The following is a 21,743-nucleotide window of genomic DNA, read 5'->3' as shown; positions in this document are numbered from 1 at the left end:
TATAATATACCATGCAATGAATATTTAAATAAGTAGTAAATCTTTAATCTGAAATAATTTATTACAGGACATGCATACAACAAGATAATAACAAGATTTAAATTTAGTAACATTTTAAATTCCCATCAATAAATAACACATAAATAACTAAACAGCACACTACGACAGCGAGATGACTAATGTGTGAGACATTGTGATTTAACAACTTGAGAATAATTACTTTGAGAAATCCAATTAATTTATTCAAATTATCTCGAAAAGTGACTCTGGACCGTTGTCCTGACTTACTATAAAGCAGATATAAACTGGGAACACATTTGCATAAAATTTATTTAATTTGGTCAATAAACTATTTTTATACTTAAACAGCGAATATTTCGAAATAATGTTTAAAAGTCTCAATACATATATTCAAATATATAACGGTAAAAATATGGGTATGCGAAGTATTTAATTAACAGTTTAGGCACATTTCTCCATTTGATGAATGAATAAATTAAAAAAAGCGACGATGTCTCTTAATTTACACCTAACTTTGTATTTTGTAATTACTCGTTAACTTACATTTACTGGAGAACAACGTCATGTCAACAACAATCGAAATGTTATGAGTAGAGATTATGTAGGTACGTAGTCAAGTATCTATAGCTATAACTATGCTACTTATTTGCTACTCAATAAATAAATCACAATGTACTTGGTGTTACATTTAGTAACTAACACTGATGGACAACATACTCAAGTGCGTTGTCGTTACATAGGATATAATTGTAGTAGCGTAGCTAGGCGTGAGTAAAGTGGTCCTGAGATTTAAAATTTGTCTATCTCGGATACTATATTAAATCACCGTCCCCAAAATAACAGTGTAAAGCCCAACCTACAGTGTTAGCCCCAGTAGCGATAACGCAGGAGCCACGTATATTATTACATAAATTTTAAAGGTAAAAACGAGTCTCGCTGAGGAGACTCAGGTCTAGATTACGTTACACGACTGTCACTACAACGCCTGACTAACGCAATGCATACCTAAAAGGTTAGTGATGCCGGCTTTACTTTGTAAAGTTACTAATGGTGTTGAGTTTTGAACTAAACTCAACCTCCCTGCGGCACCGGTGGTTCCATAACCTATATGAACTTCAGATTAGTGGAACGCGAAATGATCACAACTACGAATATTGCCATTTTCCCATAAAAAGCACTTTCGACCTAGCAAATTATAAAGTTGACTAGTAGAGTTAGAGTGTGACTTTACAAAACACGAACGGCAAACGTTTACACTGATTTACCCTCACGCATCAACATCATTACTTATTCGTTTTATTTTAATTATAAAACAATGAATAATCCCTTTATTCAATATGTAAACACTTATATTTAACACTGTCATTTAATAAATTAACATATTTTACTAACGTCACACTCTTCAATACAGATCGTGCATTGTTGTTTGAACACTGGATTGACTTAAATACACATTTATATCGATATATACATTCTATTGCACTGAGATTACGCCTCCATCAAACTTATATTAATTGACCGTCTGGCATTCTTTATAATCCCATAATTTTACTTTTAAAGTTATTTCAACGATGATAGTACAAGAACAAGTCGAAATTCTAAAATACAACAGGACTCCAATATTTAATTTACCTAGACGATATTAGAAATAGTAGAACTGGCAGTGTTACGGCTGTTCCATCTAGTCATACTACTTACACGATTATTATGCTCGTTCAATTACAATCGAGCATTTTATTATTTAGGGCACTAAATAGTATAGCTTCTGTAATAAACTTACGATTCTACCACCGACCACAACCAATGGAACACGTGCTGTGCGCTAGTGTTGAATCATTCCTACTACCCTTTGCTTCAGGCTTCTAGATCCTTATTAACAATTCCTCGCTTCTCACCACTCACCATTCACTTTGTGGCTTTCACTCCTCATACTTATTCGAAAGGGAGCATAATCAACTTTTGTTCCCACTTATTTCTTTATATTTCAAGTTACTTTTACGCGCAGAACCGGGAGGACATTATTATGTTCAGCTGTCAGGTGTTAAACATTATTAGTTTCACTTGACATTATATATTTGTTAAAATATGAAAAGTGAAAGAGCACTACACGCCTAAAATTCTTTATACATCGGGGCGGCATATGAATTCCTCGCCACACTCCCAGAGTACAATCCTATGCTTAGCAAGGCGTACTGAACGAACACCTTTCTTCTACGAAATACGGTAGTTTTTAATAGTCCATCTACTATTAGGTCATGATATAGCTCACAGCCTTGGGGCCACGAGGCCGGTCATGAGGTCGAAGGTGTTGCCGTCGGGCGCCACGGTGACGTGGCCGGCGGCCGTCAGCACGCGCAGCCAGCCCGCCTCGTCCACGCCCACCACCGTGCCCGCCACCGGGGCCGAGTCGCCTTCGCGACGGACTTGAATCTTCTCGTTGCTGAAACAAGACACGTATATGAGTCCCAAGGGCAACAATTTCACTCCAAATAGGCCACTATTATCGACCACGAACACGACGAAAGCGTGTTTTGAGCAGCAGTGTGGAGAGCATGCGATAAAAACGGTACGCTTACAGCACGTCACTGCGATTCCGTACCGTCACCGTATTAAGCAGTAGTGTGGTCGATTCTTAAGTCAACTACGCCACTTTGTATAGTTGATATTAACAGTAAATGTTACGATGCCGTCCCTCACCAGGAACTTGACTTTTACAAGGTTGTTGTTATAAGTACAATTCCCACCAAACGGGCGGAGTCGGAGCGCATTACACATTAGTACGGCCGCAAGCCGGTCGGCTCCTCGTGGACGCGGACGGCTCCGGATGGACTCCATCGCTACTGCCATACATAATGTATAGGCACATTAAAAATCCAGCCGGTCGGTGGGAATCGTACAATAGTGCTTCTCGACCACTTACTCGTGCAGCCAGTACTGGTAGTACTGCTCGCGAAAGGCATCCACGCCGCCGTCCGAGTCGATATATTCCAGTATCCTTTCTAACTGCGAGCAGTACCGCGCCAGGAATTTCTCGATCGTCATTGGTGCTAGCGTGGTGCCGTGTTGCTTGTTGTGTTGCTCGATTATTTGGTTCACGCATGTGGTTGGAACTATGTTGGAGATGTTTACGCCGGTGCCTGAGGAATAAATAAACATCAATAACTACTGATGCCAACGAGTGATTCATACCAGCTCAAATTTTGGACGGATAATTTTAGTCGAATAGTTGCTGGACATGTTTCAATCCGTTTCGAGGATCTTTAACCGGAGCAACATCTGCAGCGAGTGCCCGACGTGTGCACAGATTACGTGACTAACCCGTTTAAATTATGTAATTTGAACATCTTACTAGCCAAACATAGTATGTAATTAATATAAATTAGTTAAACGGACTGACGGAAACTATATCTTCTAAATATAAAATTGCCAAATGTTCACTAATGTCACAGAATAGTACACAGAAAAAGTTTGACAGCGATTCAGGGACGAATCATGCTGTTCCTTTCTAATGTATGACTATCCCTTTCGCCTCTTTAGGGTTGTCAAAATTCAAGTCTTTATCTTATCTGTGAACGTACACGCAAAGGAACGTCAAGTTGTACCAACCCTAATAATTGTTCGGAGCAATGCTGAGCCGAACGGAGCCGGGAATGCCCGAAATGAACAGTTTCGTCCCCTTAATGTTGAGAGGAATAGCGTACGTACCAATGTTACAGACAACGTTGTCGCCAGTGACGTTGGCGGTGGTGGTGGTGCCGCCGATCTTCACCTCGCGCCCGTAGTAGATGTCGTTCATAGCGTACGTACCAATGTTACAGACAACGTTGTCGCCAGTGACGTTGGCGGTGGTGGTGGTGCCGCCGATCTTCACCTCGCGCCCGTAGTAGATGTCGTTCATAGCGTACGTACCAATGTTACAGACAACGTTGTCGCCAGTGACGTTGGCGGTGGTGGTGGTGCCGCCGATCTTCACCTCGCGCCCGTAGTAGATGTCGTTCATAGCGTACGTACCAATGTTACAGACAACGTTGTCGCCAGTGACGTTGGCGGTGGTGGTGGTGCCGCCGATCTTCACCTCGCGCCCGTAGTAGATGTCGTTCATAGCGTACGTACCAATGTTACAGACAACATTGTCGCCAGTGACGTTGGCGGTGGTGGTGGTGCCGCCGATCTTCACCTCACGCCCGTAGTAGATGTCGTTCATAGCGTACGTACCAATGTTACAGACAACATTGTCGCCAGTGACGTTGGCGGTGGTGGTGGTGCCGCCGATCTTCACCTCACGCCCGTAGTAGATGTCGTTCATAGCGTACGTACCAATGTTACAGACAACGTTGTCGCCAGTGACGTTGGCGGTGGTGGTGGTGCCGCCGATCTTCACCTCACGCCCGTAGTAGATGTCGTTCATAGCGTACGTACCAATGTTACAGACAACATTGTCGCCAGTGACGTTGGCGGTGGTGGTGGTGCCGCCGATCTTCACCTCACGCCCGTAGTAGATGTCGTTCATAGCGTACGTACCAATGTTACAGACAACGTTGTCGCCAGTGACGTTGGCGGTGGTGGTGGTGCCGCCGATCTTCACCTCGCGCCCGTAGTAGATGTCGTTCATAGCGTACGTACCGATGTTACAGACAACGTTGTCGCCAGTGACGTTGGCGGTGGTGGTGGTGCCGCCGATCTTCACCTCGCGCCCGTAGTAGATGTCGTTCATAGCGTACGTACCAATGTTACAGACAACATTGTCGCCAGTGACGTTGGCGGTGGTGGTGGTGCCGCCGATCTTCACCTCACGCCCGTAGTAGATGTCGTTCATAGCGTACGTACCAATGTTACAGACAACATTGTCGCCAGTGACGTTGGCGGTGGTGGTGGTGCCGCCGATCTTCACCTCACGCCCGTAGTAGATGTCGTTCATAGCGTACGTACCAATGTTACAGACAACGTTGTCGCCAGTGACGTTGGCGGTGGTGGTGGTGCCGCCGATCTTCACCTCGCGCCCGTAGTAGATGTCGTTCATAGCGTACGTACCAATGTTACAGACAACATTGTCGCCAGTGACGTTGGCGGTGGTGGTGGTGCCGCCGATCTTCACCTCACGCCCGTAGTAGATGTCGTTCATAGCGTACGTACCAATGTTACAGACAACGTTGTCGCCAGTGACGTTGGCGGTGGTGGTGGTGCCGCCGATCTTCACCTCGCGCCCGTAGTAGATGTCGTTCATAGCGTACGTACCAATGTTACAGACAACGTTGTCGCCAGTGACGTTGGCGGTGGTGGTGGTGCCGCCGATCTTCACCTCGCGCCCGTAGTAGATGTCGTTCATAGCGTACGTACCGATGTTACAGACAACGTTGTCGCCAGTGACGTTGGCGGTGGTGGTGGTGCCGCCGATCTTCACCTCGCGCCCGTAGTAGATGTCGTTCATAGCGTACGTACCGTTCATAGCGTACGTACCGATGTTACAGACAACGTTGTCGCCAGTGACGTTGGCGGTGGTGGTGGTGCCGCCGATCTTCACCTCGCGCCTGTAGTAGATGTCGTTCATAGCGTACGTACCGATGTTACAGACAACGTTGTCGCCAGTGACGTTGGCGGTGGTGGTGGTGCCGCCGATCTTCACCTCGCGCCCGTAGTAGATGTCGTTCATAGCGTACGTACCAATGTTACAGACAACGTTGTCGCCAGTGACGTTGGCGGTGGTGGTGGTGCCGCCGATCTTCACCTCGCGCCCGTAGTAGATGTCGTTCATAGCGTACGTACCAATGTTACAGACAACGTTGTCGCCAGTGACGTTGGCGGTGGTGGTGGTGCCGCCGATCTTCACCTCGCGCCCGTAGTAGATGTCGTTCATAGCGTACGTACCAATGTTACAGACAACATTGTCGCCAGTGACGTTGGCGGTGGTGGTGGTGCCGCCGATCTTCACCTCGCGCCCGTAGTAGATGTCGTTCATAGCGTACGTACCAATGTTACAGACAACGTTGTCGCCAGTGACATTGGCGGTGGTGGTGGTGCCGCCGACCTTCACCTCGCGCCCGTAGTAGATGTCGTTCGGCCATTTTATTCTGTTAACATCAAAGTATACGAGTATATGAAATCTAGTAGTGTCCGACCGAAACATGTTTTTTTGCCGAAACCGAAACCGAAACTGAATGTTCGGCTTTGGCTCTAGTTTCGGCCGAAACCGAAACCGAACCTTTTGTAGACTTGTTAAAATCGTTGAAAAAATGTCATAAAACCGCTTTTACACACATATTATGGGGCTGTCAACACCCAATGTCCTTGAAACTGATGTTACTTAAGCAGTTTTTTAAGAAAATTACTAGAGTTGGACCAAGATAATTCTGCAACGATTTTGATAACACACGCAGTGCAAGTGTTATTTTAAACGTCAAAACTTCTGTGAAATTATGACGTATAAATAACATTTGCACTCGTTGCAATGCGTATGCTATCAAAATAATTGTATAACTCTCTTGGTCTAACTCTATTCATTCACCAGTCAAGCCAACATGTAGATACAGGGTCAACCAAAAACGTGAGCGCAGCGAGCGCGAATTTTTTGTTGACAATATCGCAAGGCCGGGTACCGATCTTCACCTGGGCCTAAACGTCCAAAGTGCCCCAGTGAAGCGAACTTTCATGCGAAGTCAAAGCCGTGCTTCCGGCTGCAGGATAAGTAGTTGAGCACAGACTCCAACCAATGTCCATTGTATTAAAAAGCGAGATATTTCCTTGAGCGCTGGTGGCCTAGCGGTAAGAGCGTGCGACTTTCAATCCGAAGGTCGCAGGTACAAACCCCGGCTCGTACCAATGAGTTTTTCGGAACTTATATACGAAATATCATTTGATATTTACTATTTGCTTTTCGGTGAAGGAAAAACATCGTGAGGAAGCCGGACTAGTCCCGATAAGGCCTAGTTTACTCTCTGGGTTCAAAGGTCAGTCTGATGGCAGTCGCTTTCGTAAAAACTAGTGCCTACGCCAATTCTTGGGATTAGTTGTCAATTGGACCCCAGGCTTCCATGAGCCGTGGCAAAAATTCCGGGATTACGCGAGGAAGATGATGAGTTTTCTTATTATTCCTTTGCCCAGGCCCAGTAACATACGACAGTGCTATCTCATTTACTCCGATACAATTAGACAGTGTGCGCGTTATAGGTATTAACAGCCTCTTAAGACTGCATCGACCGTCTATATAGTGGCGCCCTCATTAGTGGAATTGTGTTTTATAATAAACCAATTAATTTCTGTACCTATACATGAATCAGTATATGTAGGTACATATTAATATTGTTGTCCTACTTATTCCCCAACTTTTGGTCTTTGTCACATAGTTTAGTTTCATAGTACGAACTACCATTTCGTAAGTTTCGGCCTGGCCGAAAGGTTCGGCCGTTTTTTGGCCGAAACCGAAACTACAGCCGAAACATGATTTTTTGGCCGAAACTGGCCGAAACCGAAACCGAACCTTCGGTCGGACACTAAAATCTAGTGAACTTTGTTCCTCATAATATTATTAAAAAAGCATAACTCAGATATTTGTCGTATCCCATACTTACATACATACGTACATGTAACGCATAATATAATATAATAAGAAGGTAGGTAAGTAGGTAAGAAAGCACTAGCCCTTACATGCAGTTTTACTGCTAGTGCTAGGTACATATTAAGGGTAGTTAAATTATATGGCACTCGTATAAATAGAGATGACGCGAGAGTGTGGGTAGCCTACCGTATGTCGAGGTGCTCGTAGGCGGGCAGCGCGCGGACGGCGCGCACGGCGGCCAGCGCGGCCGCGTGCTGCACCAGCGGGAGCGTCGGCGAAATCTTGCGCCATACCTGTACACATTATAAAACATATACATTAATAATTTAATTTTCTATTCGATGGCTTTAATGGTATGAAAAGTTTTTGTCAAAAATTTAATTTTTCTTTACTTTCAACAGGCAACTGGTACTAATCGAGACAATTCTAACAAACCCAAACACATTAGGTTTTATCACGGAGTTCCTACGCCCACCTCCTGTCTCCATCATCAGATCAGCTCTATGGAACCATAATATTGCATTGTCATCCATCCAAATTGTGTGCAAAATTTCAGCTTTTCAGTTTTTAGGGTTCCGTACCCAAAGGGTAAAAACGGGACCCTATTACTAAGACTCCACTAGCTGTCCGTCCGTCCGTCGGTCACCAGGCTGTATCTCATGAACCGTGATAGCTAGGCAGTTGAAATCTTCACAGATGATGTATTTCTGTTGCCACTATAACAACGAATACTAAAAAGTACGGAACCCTCGGTGGGCGAGTCCGACTTGCACTTGTCCGGTTTTTTCTTTGTAATTAAGACTTTGTATACTCGTACGTACCAAACTAAAATCGCATATTTTTCACTATAGGCCCCCATCTCAACTATAATGAATTTATTAAACGCTGAAAGTGACCTATAATGAAGTTGATCAATCACATCTCGCCGCGGTCAAGAGGATAAAACCAAAGGATAGAACAAAAATACATCAACGAGTTTCTTTTTAATGAAAGCCACCACGTCAGGTACGAGTAATTACAGCAACTTTATAAGGTTCATTAATGTTTGTCGTACCTGTAGCGAGATACAAGCTTGTCCGGGCACAGTGATCCAGGCGTTGTCGCCGCGGCCGCGCGCAGCCGTCTGCCGGCGCGCCACGGCCGCCACGCCGTGCGCTAGCGGCGGCCCGCCTGTCACGGCGTTGGTGGTTGTTAGCGCGTCCGCGTAGATCACGAGCCGCCCCAACTCTTTCGATGTTAGGTTCTGGAAAGGATTACATAAATTTACGTTTACAGGACATACTACAGCGCACGACGTCGCCTTATGATAAAGTTGCCATTTTTTCACGTTAGACGCCCAACTGTGTCAGCAGGTCTTAATTTTTTTGACCATAGTGTGTGACACACTATGAGTAAACTCTTGTAACCGTGTAAGAGAAACTGTGGCCCGCTCACCACTGATGCGTGAACCTTAGAAACGCGTCCTCTCCTAGCTTTACTAGTTGAAATATAAATATAGGTGGTCTTCACATTGGATGCAGATCCGCACGCCGCTCCGTTGTGCATAGCGACGTCTCACTAACACAGTGGAGCGGCGTGCGATCCGTCATCAGTGTAATAACCGCGGTAGACTCACGTCGAAGTATTCAACGGTGGAGAAGTGGTCGGGGCACTCGTAGACGTGCACGGGCAGGAACCCTGCGGCGGGCGCGCGCGCCTCGTGGTCGCCGCGCAGGCACCACTGCAGCGCCAGCGCGGGCAGCGCCTGCACCCGCTGCGCGCTGCCCGGGCACCAGCCCTCCACCAGCGCCAGCTTTTGCTACACCACACACGAATATATCAGCTGAGCGTTACAAATCCATCACGGCCTTTATCGCTGTAGACGTAGCACTTTATATTTCATGGGCTTTCTGACAAACAGTGCTGCCGCCAAGCAAGTGTCTTTCGTACACGTTTAAGACTTCGTCACACTGTAGCGGGGTGCAGCACAGTGTAAAGAACCTTTGGAGGCCTACGATCTCAGACGACGACAGAAACATACATTAGGTACACGTCAATGTACAAAATTCTTCTTATTTGGCGACTGCACTTTTTGGTCGTAGACAATGCTTCGTCTACGACGACGCAGACTATATTTCGTCAGGTGACAAGCAAAAGTCACTAATTACTAAAAATTTAAACAAAAATCGACCTTCTTTTAGTACCTACTAATATGGTTCACTGTGCAAGCACAACTCACTAATTACCACCACAAGTTCTATGAACTTCTTTCTAGTTCTATGAACTTGTGGTGCGGTGTGGTGTGGTGGTGGTTTTGCTTGTCACCTGACGATTTATCAACAATAACGCAAAATGAGACTCTTTAACAAGGCCCACGCAACGAAACGTTAGGTATCGATCGTCTGTCATCATGTTGTAGTGACAATTATGTGAACATTAAGCCTTAACTTTTATACAAATATTACGTACAACGGAAGGTAGCTCTTTCGAATATTTTTAGACTGCTGAATATTTTTGGAATTGGAATAAAACATTCGGTCTATTGTAGTGTCAGTCTGTAAACATTCGATATTTTCAGTGGCTCAATATGTATACGTATAGCTTTCTAATTCTGGCTATCTTAAAAACTCATTCATCACATTCATGCGAATTAATAAGAATACATTTTAGCTTTTTATACTCAAAAGTAATGAATTATAAATAATTCCAATGTTAATTTTTGATGTCTAGAAAAATCCATAAGTGATAAATTTGGACAAATGGTGCAAAATTTAAAGTTGTTCTAAAATTACTCAGTTGACATAAAACAATCGTGCTTAGCGAAAATATCGGCTCTTACCTTATGTAAGCGTAAAGCGAAAAAGAGTCGTGCAAAGTAGACTTTAATTAATTATGATAATTAATTTGTAAAAATAATCAAACAACTGTTAAACTACGTGTAATCTAAGCGATATAAAGCATAATATTACTATCACCTGGGATTTTGAGCACAAATTGCTGTTCTATCACTAAATTATAATTTATTAAACTGTGAAACGCAAGTGACTTCGGGCTTAAATAAGTGGATATTACGCTGTGATAAAGAATATACCTACGAAAAGTTGATTTTTTATTAATGATGTTAGCTAGACGAGAACGACTGTAATTAGGTTCGTTTTATACTAACTTATATACACTATAGGTACTATAGTAAATTTTGTTAATACTAGTTAAGTATCGAGTCTCAAAATCCCGGTGACACAGCAACCAATGAGCAAACGTGTACGCGTCTCACCGGCCATCACACCGTCACGTGGCCGGGGCCCGCGCTGGTCGACGCAGGCCACGACCCCTAACGGACAACCCATTAGACACTTAAAGGCTATTCTCCAAAGATACAATTTTGAATGACAGTGTCTTTCATCGAAGTTCTGGAAGAGTCGAGAGTTAGTTTTATTACTTGCCGAGCGCTTCCAGCTCTCCTAGTTTGTGGAATGATGTCGTAATTTTGCATACATTTTGGTGCCATGATCAGATAACTTCAGTAACCTCGTTGGTCATATCCTACTAAAGAAAATTAGGATATTGACAGTAGTTTTATAAACTCGTAAAGAGCAGATTCTTGCAATATTTGTGTTTGTAATTGTAAACGTAGTTTACTAATTGGGAGACAAGATGTAACGAGTTACTTGTCTTGTCTTGTGTTTTGTCTTGAATTGGGAGTTTATCGGTCGGTTCGGTTGCAGACAAAGCTTGTAGATATAGTGTAAGGTGTGTAACTTAAATCATTACTTGATTCTTACTACAAAGGCAGCATTATTGTGTAACATCCTGACAGACAAAACATTAAGCAAAAGTATTAGATAGTCACCACTGGCGTTCTAATCTTAACACAATCTTCATTTTGTTTCAAATAATCGTGAAAATAAATAAATGACGGTGTATCTAAGAAGCATATTAAACATATACATAATACATATACTTATACTGAAATAGTATATTGCATTTTATCTCAATCCAAGATTCAATCTAAATCATAATGCAAGTATAATGTTACCTACTCATTCTGTATGTACTTATAGACAAAGATGGTTATATTTTATGTAAAAAATCATTCAACATTATAAATCAAAATTAAAGTTACTAGAAAATAAAGATAAAGTTTTCGCTTTAAATACAACCGTCTTCGTTCAGCAATCACTACTATAATGGCGATGCAATAGACGTAACATGATAATGTTGAAGTGTAAAGTAGTCTTACCACGTGGTTCCCGAGGAAGAACCCCCTGCTGTACTCCGGCTGCGTGATGTCGCGCGGGTCCCGCACGTGGAGGTCGAGGATGTCGCCGAGGATCTTGTGGATGATCTCCAGGCGCGCCTCGTTGCTCTTCACGCCTTCGTCGGCAAGGTAGTCGCAGGGGTCGGCTTCCAGGTGTATCTACATTAGGAAGAAAACGTGATATAAGGCAGAATAAGCACCGCATCATAACCGGTAACAGTTAAACATAGAAAAAGTCGCTTAATAGAATGTTGCGAGTGTTTCTAATACAGTCTAATCCAACAACGAAAAAATCACGTTATTTAGTCATTCAGATAATTAGTACAACGTTTTGTATGGAATAAGCATGTTTAAGAAATTCAGTCCTTTGCCAGAAATCCTTTAAATAATTTCTAGTTTCCATCTGTCATGACTTCCTGACTTATAAATTCAGATAAAAATTAAGTACTGCACCCACCTGGACGCCCGCAATTGGATGTCCAGCTCATGGCCCGGGTGCCCCGTGTACTGGACGGTGTACAACATGAAGTACTGTACCTGTGAGAATATGGCGACGCCGCTGTTGGTGAGGTCGGTGGCCTGCAGCAGCGACGGCGTGCGCCACGTCTCCTCGGACGCCAGCACCTGGATGTCCAGCTCATGGCCCGGGTGCCCCGTGTACTGGACGGTGTACAACATGAAGTACTGTACCTGTGAGAATATGGCGACGCCGCTGTTGGTGAGGTCGGTGGCCTGCAGCAGCGACGGCGTGCGCCACGTCTCCTCGGACGCCAGCACCTGGATGTCCAGCTCATGGCCCGGGTGCCCCGTGTACTGGACGGTGTACAACATGAAGTACTGTACCTGTGAGAATATGGCGACGCCGCTGTTGGTGAGGTCGGTGGCCTGCAGCAGCGACGGCGTGCGCCACGTCTCCTCGGACGCCAGCACCTGGATGTCCAGCTCATGGCCCGGGTGCCCCGTGTACTGGACGGTGTACAACATGAAGTACTGTACCTGTGAGAATATGGCGACGCCGCTGTTGGTGAGGTCGGTGGCCTGCAGCAGCGACGGCGTGCGCCACGTCTCCTCGGACGCCAGCACCTGGATGTCCAGCTCATGGCCCGGGTGCCCCGTGTACTGGACGGTGTACAACATGAAGTACTGTACCTGTGAGAATATGGCGACGCCGCTGTTGGTGAGGTCGGTGGCCTGCAGCAGCGACGGCGTGCGCCACGTCTCCTCGGACGCCAGCACCTGGATGTCCAGCTCATGGCCCGGGTGCCCCGTGTACTGGACGGTGTACAACATGAAGTACTGTACCTGTGAGAATATGGCGACGCCGCTGTTGGTGAGGTCGGTGGCCTGCAGCAGCGACGGCGTGCGCCACGTCTCCTCGGACGCCAGCACCTGGATGTCCAGCTCATGGCCCGGGTGCCCCGTGTACTGGACGGTGTACAACATGAAGTACTGTACCTGTGAGAATATGGCGACGCCGCTGTTGGTGAGGTCGGTGGCCTGCAGCAGCGACGGCGTGCGCCACGTCTCCTCGGACGCCAGCACCTGGATGTCCAGCTCATGGCCCGGGTGCCCCGTGTACTTGGACGGTCTACAAAATTCAACGAGTACTTATATATCTGCATAACAAAGGTTTACTTTCTAGCAACATTACTTTTCCTCTACTTAAACTGAATTATGACTAATTATGAGTAGGAATACATTCTTCCTTTTGAACTTTTATGTGTCATGACATTAATGAAATTTCAAAAATAAGTGTAACATGGTGTACAGCTGACATTGCTGATTACATAATGGAAAAAACGCAAGTGGTCGTTAACTTAGTGTCTATAAAAATGAGGAGGCAAAAAGGATATAAAGCCTATAAATGTAACTATTAAAACATCATCTTTGAAAAGCCAAGACAAAATAGAAAAATTCAAGCAGCCATGGCTACATATGTATCGATGTTTTTTTTTTCTATATAACAGAGGAAGATTTATTTCCAGGGAAGGGTTAAATTTTACAAAGAACTCAATGGGTATGTAGTGAGTCAAAGTAATAATCCAATCAAATCGTGCTTAGGGCTTTTTGAGGGTAGTGTTAAATATTAGCGTGCAACAATGCTTATTATTCATTAATCTGAATAAATAAACCATGCAACATACGACCATGAAATTCCCAAATCAAAAGGCCTTATATTACCTTGAAAGCTATAGATACAGCGGGATATGTATGTGGTTGTAAATTGGCAGGCATGACAGTTAGAGGGTACAAGCGATAATCTATTTCGCACCAATTAGAATACGTGTATAAGATTCATCTACTCAAGTTGTTACATATATGTATCATTACAGTTCGATTTTACGCCGTATCTTCAGCATCATTGCGTTTAATTTTTAATGACAAAATGAATATGTTTTCAAACATGGTGTGTCAATTAGGCTTCGCTTGCAACCATATTGTAATATATAATATATAAATTATTTACAAAATAATTAAAAAATAAGATGCTTTGTCGAACATAGCTATAAGTGAGCTTCAAAACACTACAAGCAAAATATTGTAAAATATATTTGTAAGATGCTAATATGTACAATTTGCGTACCGATAAATATTAGCCTCCTGACTTGCTCTGCAAAACGCATATTAATGTATTACCCAAATATAAATGTATTAAATATACTATTTTATGGGCCTAAAATACAATGTTTATACCTCATAGCAATGAAAGCCGTATTGATAAATTAGATATATTGCTTTGAAAGTGAGGCATTATCGCCTTGGATAGCGAGGTATTTAATAAAATATAAACAAACACACGTGACTCTATAAACACTAAACAAATCAAAGTCTAACTAAGCTATGGGATCAAAGAGTAACATCAAGTCCACAACTTTAATCTTTGACATCTATTACATGATATTATGAAGAATGCAGACCAAACACCATCAAGTAAAGTTAATATTTTAGGACACCAGAGTACCTACAAATTATGTGCAGATTTTTTTAGATGTCTGTATTTTACTCCAAGTAATTTTAATTGTTTAGTTGGCTGGGGGTTTTAAGAGTCGCGTTTCACATAGTTAATTTTCTGTCGCTTATAAAAATAGTTAATCAATACCAATGTAGACGTTGCGGGACAAGACAGAAGTTTGTTGCGTATGTAGGCAAAAAGCTGAAAGGAAACATAAACTCCAGTAAACTATGTAACTTACTGCCTGTCGCTTTCCGTGGAAAACTGTTTCTTTGCTGGCGAGGCCTGGTAGCAGAATATGTGGTGCTTCATCTTGACGGACTTCCACTTGTCAAATGTGAATTGTACTACTTCGTTCTCCCGAACCTTGAACAATACAATGTAAATATTATTTAAAATATGCATTTATTACAGCTTAGGCGGGACTGGGCACACACAACTACTCATCGGATACTACTTTAGAAACTTACGGTCGTAGTACTCGTAGTTGGGCGACTTTCGAAAGGGTGAGTCAATTTTTTCCATAAGCGAGAGAGACCTTTGTTCAGCGACGCTGGAGGCTAATAAATAAATAAGAATAAAATGGGCTAATAAATAAATTAGGAAATAGGAAAGTAAATAAAAATAAACAAATATTTGAGGACAATCTTATACAAATCGACCTAGCCCCAAACTAAGCAAAGCTTGTACTAGGGGTACTAGGCGACGATATACATACTTATATAGATAAATATATACTTAGATACGTATGTAGATAACATCCATAACTTCGTTCGGAACAAATATTCATGATAAACACACAAATACATGACCGCAGGCAGGGTCACTGACACTACCGACTAAGCTAGGAGGCCGCGGCCGTTTAAATGAAAGTTTATGATACTTAAAGTGCATATATGTGACGTTCCATGGGAAAAGGTACCTTATGGCGGTCGGCGCTTACGTCAGGAAGCACCGCATAAGTATTGGAGCATTGTTAATAAGTTGTAAGTGTGAAAGTTCAAAAGTGAATCTGCTTGGTCTCAATGAAACGAGAGGATGTGATGCGATTGCCACCAGGTTGGTCTCAATATTTTATTCTATAATTATGCGTATCATCGACCGAGACGAGTAGCAAATCCAATCCATACTGTAACCGTAAGGCTTCATATTACGCTTGACTTCGTTATGTAAAAGTAAAGGAGCAACTGATTTTTTAGAATGGAAATAATAGGTATCGTGCTCGGCTTCGGCAGTCTTTCTGAATTAGTGGGGCAGCACGTAGTGCAGCAGGTCGGAGCACAGCGCCAGCAGCCGCCGTCCAGAAGCGCGCTAGCAGTAGCGGCGCGCGGCCCACGGTCCCAGCTCACCTCGGCAGTCTTGTAGTAGGGCAGCACGGCATGCAACAGGTCCGAGCACAGCGCCAGCAGCCGGCCGCCGTCCAGCAGGTGCGCTAGTAGCAGCGGCGCCGCGCGGCCGACGCAGCCCGCCACCGCCACCAGCGCGCAGCGCCCGCGCCACGCGCCCGTCTCCAGCGCGTCTCGCGTCACAGAGTATATCGTGTACCTGTAACATACATACAAAGGAACATTTAGAAAATGGCTCAAAAATTAAAAATAAGACTTATTTGAGAAAATTTGGTTCGTAACTTCGTACGATGTCAAAATCATTGACGTAAAATATCTAAGGACGGGCCTTACGGGCACTAAAAATGGTACTAGTTCAGCGGTGTTACTCACGAATTCCAGCCAGTCGTGCAGTCTAACGCAACTAGTTGCGACCAATAGCGCGCGTAATGCGAACTCATCCACCAATCGCGCGCGTGATGCGAACTCATCAACCAATCGCGTTGTAGCGGTGTCATACCGCTGTACCGGCCCCTGTCATGCCTCATTATTATTGCCCGTAAAGCCAGTCGTTAACCCCTTCAGTTCCGCGGACACGATATCTCAAGGTTGTTTTTTGAAGCTCTCAGTCCAAGTAATGATAAACTGAACTGGGTAATGATAAACTGAAATAGATGTCATAATGATACGGAAGAAAAAGTGACCAAGGCTTCCAATGCCCCTATGGCTGGGATCGAACCAGCTTCTCGATCGAACGCTATAACCATGGGCTACCCGAATCACAATAAAGAATTTATGCTTAATAACGTTGTTCGGGGGTAGGTACTAAAACTTAGACACAAAATATTTACATTATGTTCATATTATCAGTATTACTCACCTATCTGCATCCAAGACTTTTCTAAGAGAAGCTTCTAAATTATCTCTAGCAGCTATACTATCTGAATATATCAATATGTTTGGTGATTTAGTATTGACTAATGGACGGGAAGTTTTGGCAGACTTTGGTGTGCCATGAGACGGAGAGCCCTTTAAATCTTCCTTCACTGGACAGCTCTCTATTTGGGGCTGCGATTTCTTAGGCCCAGACGAGCTCACTATCCTTTTATGTGTGGTGACAGACTTGATTTGGCTCGATATGTTGAGTAATGAAGCTGACAGGCAACTTGTACCTTTCTTGAGATCTAATTTGAGACTAGATTTTTTAGGTGTTATATTGTGCTGAATTTCAACTGTTACATTTTCAACAACAATCTCTTCTTGCGGCTTTGCTTTACGTTCCGGAGATTTATTTGGAGTCTTATGTGGTTCAGCCGCTAAAGTGTCATTTTCGTCTTCCTCTGTGAGGGACTTTGTTGTGTTGACACTCACATCTGCTAGAGACACAGTCTTTTTACTGATTGTTGTGGTGTCAACCATGTTACTGCTGCCACCATTCATTTCTATAACGGCACTATTACATTCAGACTTAACATCAACTACTTTGGACAGTTTTCTGAGCAGGGCTGCATGCACAGGCCAATGGAATTCCCCGGGTGGATTTTTTAAACCATGTTGAATATCGCTTCTGAGACTTCTCATTGAGGGATCAGTAGCTTTATTTGGTTCCCCTGTAAGCTTTACAGCTGGAAAATATTTAGATACAATTGAAGAAAACATGGTATAAATTATTTGAAATAAATCAGTACTTTCATATACTTATGATAACATATGATTTGCCAAACAATGGTGCATAATAACTCCAAACTTTATAACCCATATAAGAGGAAAATTTTTATCTTACAGTATTAACAAATATTATATCATCACATCAGTATCATTAGTAGGTATTGTAAAAGTAAAAGCAATAAGCTATTTAATAAATATAAATAAAGTGTAAACTTACTCTGTATCCTTACTACTGGCAGCTTGTGATCAATTAGAAACTCATCACTACCAACAAAGTGAAATCCGGCTGAACTCAGGTTCTCTATGTTTGTTTTGAGTACTATGGCTAAATGAGAGCTGGCCTTCCATGCCACTGGTAAGCCCATAGAGTCCAGCTACAAAAAACAAACAGTTAATTTTAGGCATTTAATAGGCAAATTAGATAATGATTTCACATTATGTTGCGTACAGACAGCAGTAGAAGTAGCAAGGACGGCTAAGAGGATAGTTTTCAAAATCATTTGCAACTTGATAGATAGAAGGAGAAAAAGAACATGTTATGTGCAGATTATTTTATGAATATATCGAATATTTTATGTGCTTAGTAACTTTTACTGACTGTACTATATTTTATGTTGGTGGGTTCGAATAATATTTCATGGGTGTGAATTGTACAAGGTGGTGTGAATGACATATGCCAGAGTAACCCAGTGGCCTATATTTAAAGTGTCACATTTCACGCATTGTTTATCAGTAACAAGGTTGCTTGTTGTAAACATGTTTTTTTCTTCATAGATAAGGTTAATGATAATTCTAAATTTACAAGGGTCGGGTCTAGGACACTTTAGATTAAATTTTTATTTATACACAAGAAACATGGTTAATTGAAAATGAGACTTTCATTGCTGCACAGAAGATTTGACAACACCCATTTGGTTAAAAAATAGCAATACATATTTTTTAGCAAATCCTACACATCATGTAACATTTTTTCTCTTTATTTATTTCAACTCTTAGGCTAGGTGATTTATAATATGAATATAAAAGTAAATATGAAAATAGGCATAATACCTAGTAACTGCTCATAAGCTTATCTGAATCAGTAAAATTAAGTTTACATTCTAGGATTACTGCATGATATCTGCTTTGGTGTAAATAAGCAATTAATGCTACAGTCAAACCTCTATAAGCGAGAGCTCAAGGGACCAGAATATGTTTCTCACTCATAGAGGTTTTTCTCTAATCCGAGTTTCTCACTCTCAGAGGTAAGGGATCGGAGATTTCTTCCTTAGGCAGGTTTGAAAAATAAGTGCCAGTGATATTTTACTAAAATTAGGTCCTTATTTGATACATAATATGTATGGAAACCAAATTTACTGTGAATTTAGTTTTCGTTATTTCCCGTTCTCGAAAGCGATTGTAATTTTTATCGTTAACACTTACCTACCTATTTTTCATTTAAAGACATTCCTAGAATGTGTTCAACCATTATATTACTAGGCACTGAGCAAGTTTGATCGAAAATATTGGTTCACGACGCAAATGTTTTTCTCAAAAAGATCAAAAACAATGACCTAAAAGACAAACCCATTTTTATAAACAACAAAAAAAAAAGTCAAATGCACCACGTGCGCGTTAGTTCCACGAAAATGAGAAAGTATCAAAAATAACGGATAATAATTACACTCAGGATTCTCCCTTATAGAGGCCAAGGGAGAGACACTCTCTGATACAGATGTTCGAACGGGACAAACAACTCTCTCTTAAAGAGTCTTGTATCTTTCGCTAATAGAGGTAATCTAGGGCAAAAATTACGGGACCTTATAATTACTCTCGCTTATAGACGTTTCTCATTTATCCAGTTCCACCTTATCCAGGTTTGACTGTATAATGTATTTTTACCGTTATTAAATGATTTGCGCTCAAGTCATGGGGCTCCATTTCACACTCCAATAACACTTCAACATCAAATTCAGTGAGGGGAGACTGCTCATCAGAGCCCAGCGGCAGGCCTCCCGCACATGTCACCCAGTCACTAATCTCAATACACTGAGCTGGCTTCATACTGCATATCCTGGTTGCATTTGTGTAATCTAGCAAGTCACATAGGTATGCATTCTTTGGATTTGTGCATAGCTTGGAACTTAAAGTAGGGGTTTCTGCAAGAAAATTAAATTTTAACATTACAATTCTGTTATGTGAGGTTATGACCTATGTCGGTCTAGCATGAGTTGCGTTCTCGCATGTGACTCCATACATCTAGCGCGACTTCGAGTATGGACTCGCGCGCGAGAACGCAACTTATGCTAGACCGCCTGGTCACTTAGCATGACTTGCATTGACATGCACAGCTCGATGCTTGAAGTTGCAACGCAAGTCATACTAACTAAGCAGTTAAAAATGGTCTGACCCAAGAAATGTACTTACACTTTTGAAATTGACTGATATACAAAATGGCTTTGCAATAAAGAATAAAAACAGCTAACTAATAAAAGTAATAACAACTTTAGGTAGGTGCTTTGATAATATAAACTTGGGAGTCACATAAGTAAAATATATTCACCTGCAGCATTTTCTGGCACTTTGCAAAACGCAACACTTGTATTCCCGCTCAGGAACTCCAGGAGCCGCGCTCGGAACGATCTGATGCGCCAAGTTTTTATAAAGGTCATTGCTATATAAATCGGTGTGAACAACATGATCACCACCAGCACGGCACCTCAACACTATCAACACAAGTTTTCCAACATCTATATGCCTTTACTAAAAGCCACTTTTAATAAAAACTACGGCGAAATTGGGTTATCGATTCTAAAGTCCATCGATGGGATACAATGTTTATATTGTATTATTTAATACGAAAACTTAAAGAACAACATCAAAATTTTGGAAACTAATAGAATGATTAGTGCATTGCCAAATGGCAATGGTGTTTAATGCGACTTATTTGATTAAAATGTAGTATTTAATTATTATCTCTAAAATTCAATAAGAATTTCGTGCGGTGCGAGTCGCGAAAGAAAGACGTATTCCGTTCTACGCTATTCGTTTGACTTGAAAATTGTATAATTTAGCCCACTATAATTATTATAGCTGAAACATCACCCTTAGAAATAATATATTATACAATCATTTTATTAAATTTACAGAAAAATTGAATGATAAATCAAGTTAAGACAGTAAATCTAGCATTGATCTAGCACGTTCAGCGAAATGCTATACATGGAAGTATTCTGTCCGCTCAATTATGACCCAACGCAAACTACCCCGCGATAGGCGGTACTTACAAACTGCTCGATTGGCAATCTCAGTACCACCGAGATGACAGTCAGTGACAAATGGCTAAATTGATTTATAAAAACAACGTTTTTTTGTAATTAATAATATATTCATGTGTCGTGAAGTGGTGCAGAAGTTATTTTAGTTCATACCAAGGACAGTGGAATCACTTTTCACTTGTAGTAAACAGATAACTTCAGTAGAATTTGGAAAAAACATGACGATTTGTTTTCTATACTACCGTGCTAAGCTAAAACGTAACAACTGCATACGACTTTCATAACAACATACGACTTTTTAAATTGCGAGGATAATAGGGATGGTGTTATGCTAAATGAAGTAGACTATTTTATTAACTTGTGTTTGGTTTAGGTATTTTCTATATCATTATAAATGTAGTAATAAATTCCTTCTTACAGATTTGTATTTTCCTTTTTTATTTCATGAGATGGAGCTATAAAAAAACTACCTAGTTATTTCAAATTAATAATCAAATTTGGTATTGTCATTTTACATTACTTTCCATTCAGATTCCCACAAGATGCTATTCGCAGAGAACTATGGAAAAAAGCTGTCCAATTAGAGAGACATGAAATTGAGTGGATGCCTGGCAAGATATCTAGAATATGTTCTATTCATGAGATATAACCCGTGAGATAATCATACCCGGTCTCCTATATGTAGATACATTTTTCCTATCATGCTTTTACTGAATAATTTTAACAAATA

The 21,743-nt window shown here is 42.0% G+C and overlaps 2 protein-coding genes across 2 annotated transcripts in view; one reads left to right on the top strand and one right to left on the bottom strand.

Annotated features, from left to right (window-relative positions):
- LOC134795557 (uncharacterized) overlaps window positions 1–21,743 on the top strand; it is a 135,113-nt gene that overhangs the window by 28,169 nt on the left and 85,201 nt on the right. The window lies entirely within an intron of this gene.
- On the bottom strand, window positions 43–20,750 carry LOC134794809 (uncharacterized). The gene is made up of 14 exons (XM_063766608.1): window positions 20,299–20,750; window positions 19,638–19,894; window positions 17,974–18,130; window positions 16,969–17,713; window positions 16,113–16,308; window positions 15,005–15,129; window positions 12,348–13,398; window positions 11,793–11,969; window positions 9,189–9,371; window positions 8,628–8,816; window positions 7,760–7,866; window positions 5,989–6,089; window positions 2,942–3,158; window positions 43–2,461 (listed from the first exon to the last, which is right to left on the bottom strand). Exons 1-14 carry the CDS (start codon window positions 20,432–20,434, stop codon window positions 2,287–2,289), a joined length of 3,816 nt encoding a protein of 1,271 aa, XP_063622678.1. The 5' UTR covers window positions 20,435–20,750; the 3' UTR covers window positions 43–2,286.

The sequence above is a fragment of the Cydia splendana genome, chromosome 1, assembly GCF_910591565.1.
Source record: "Cydia splendana chromosome 1, ilCydSple1.2, whole genome shotgun sequence".
NCBI lineage: Eukaryota > Metazoa > Arthropoda > Insecta > Lepidoptera > Tortricidae > Cydia > Cydia splendana.
The sequence above is the reverse complement of the archived record's forward strand: the minus strand, read 5'-3'. Positions and strand labels throughout refer to the sequence as shown.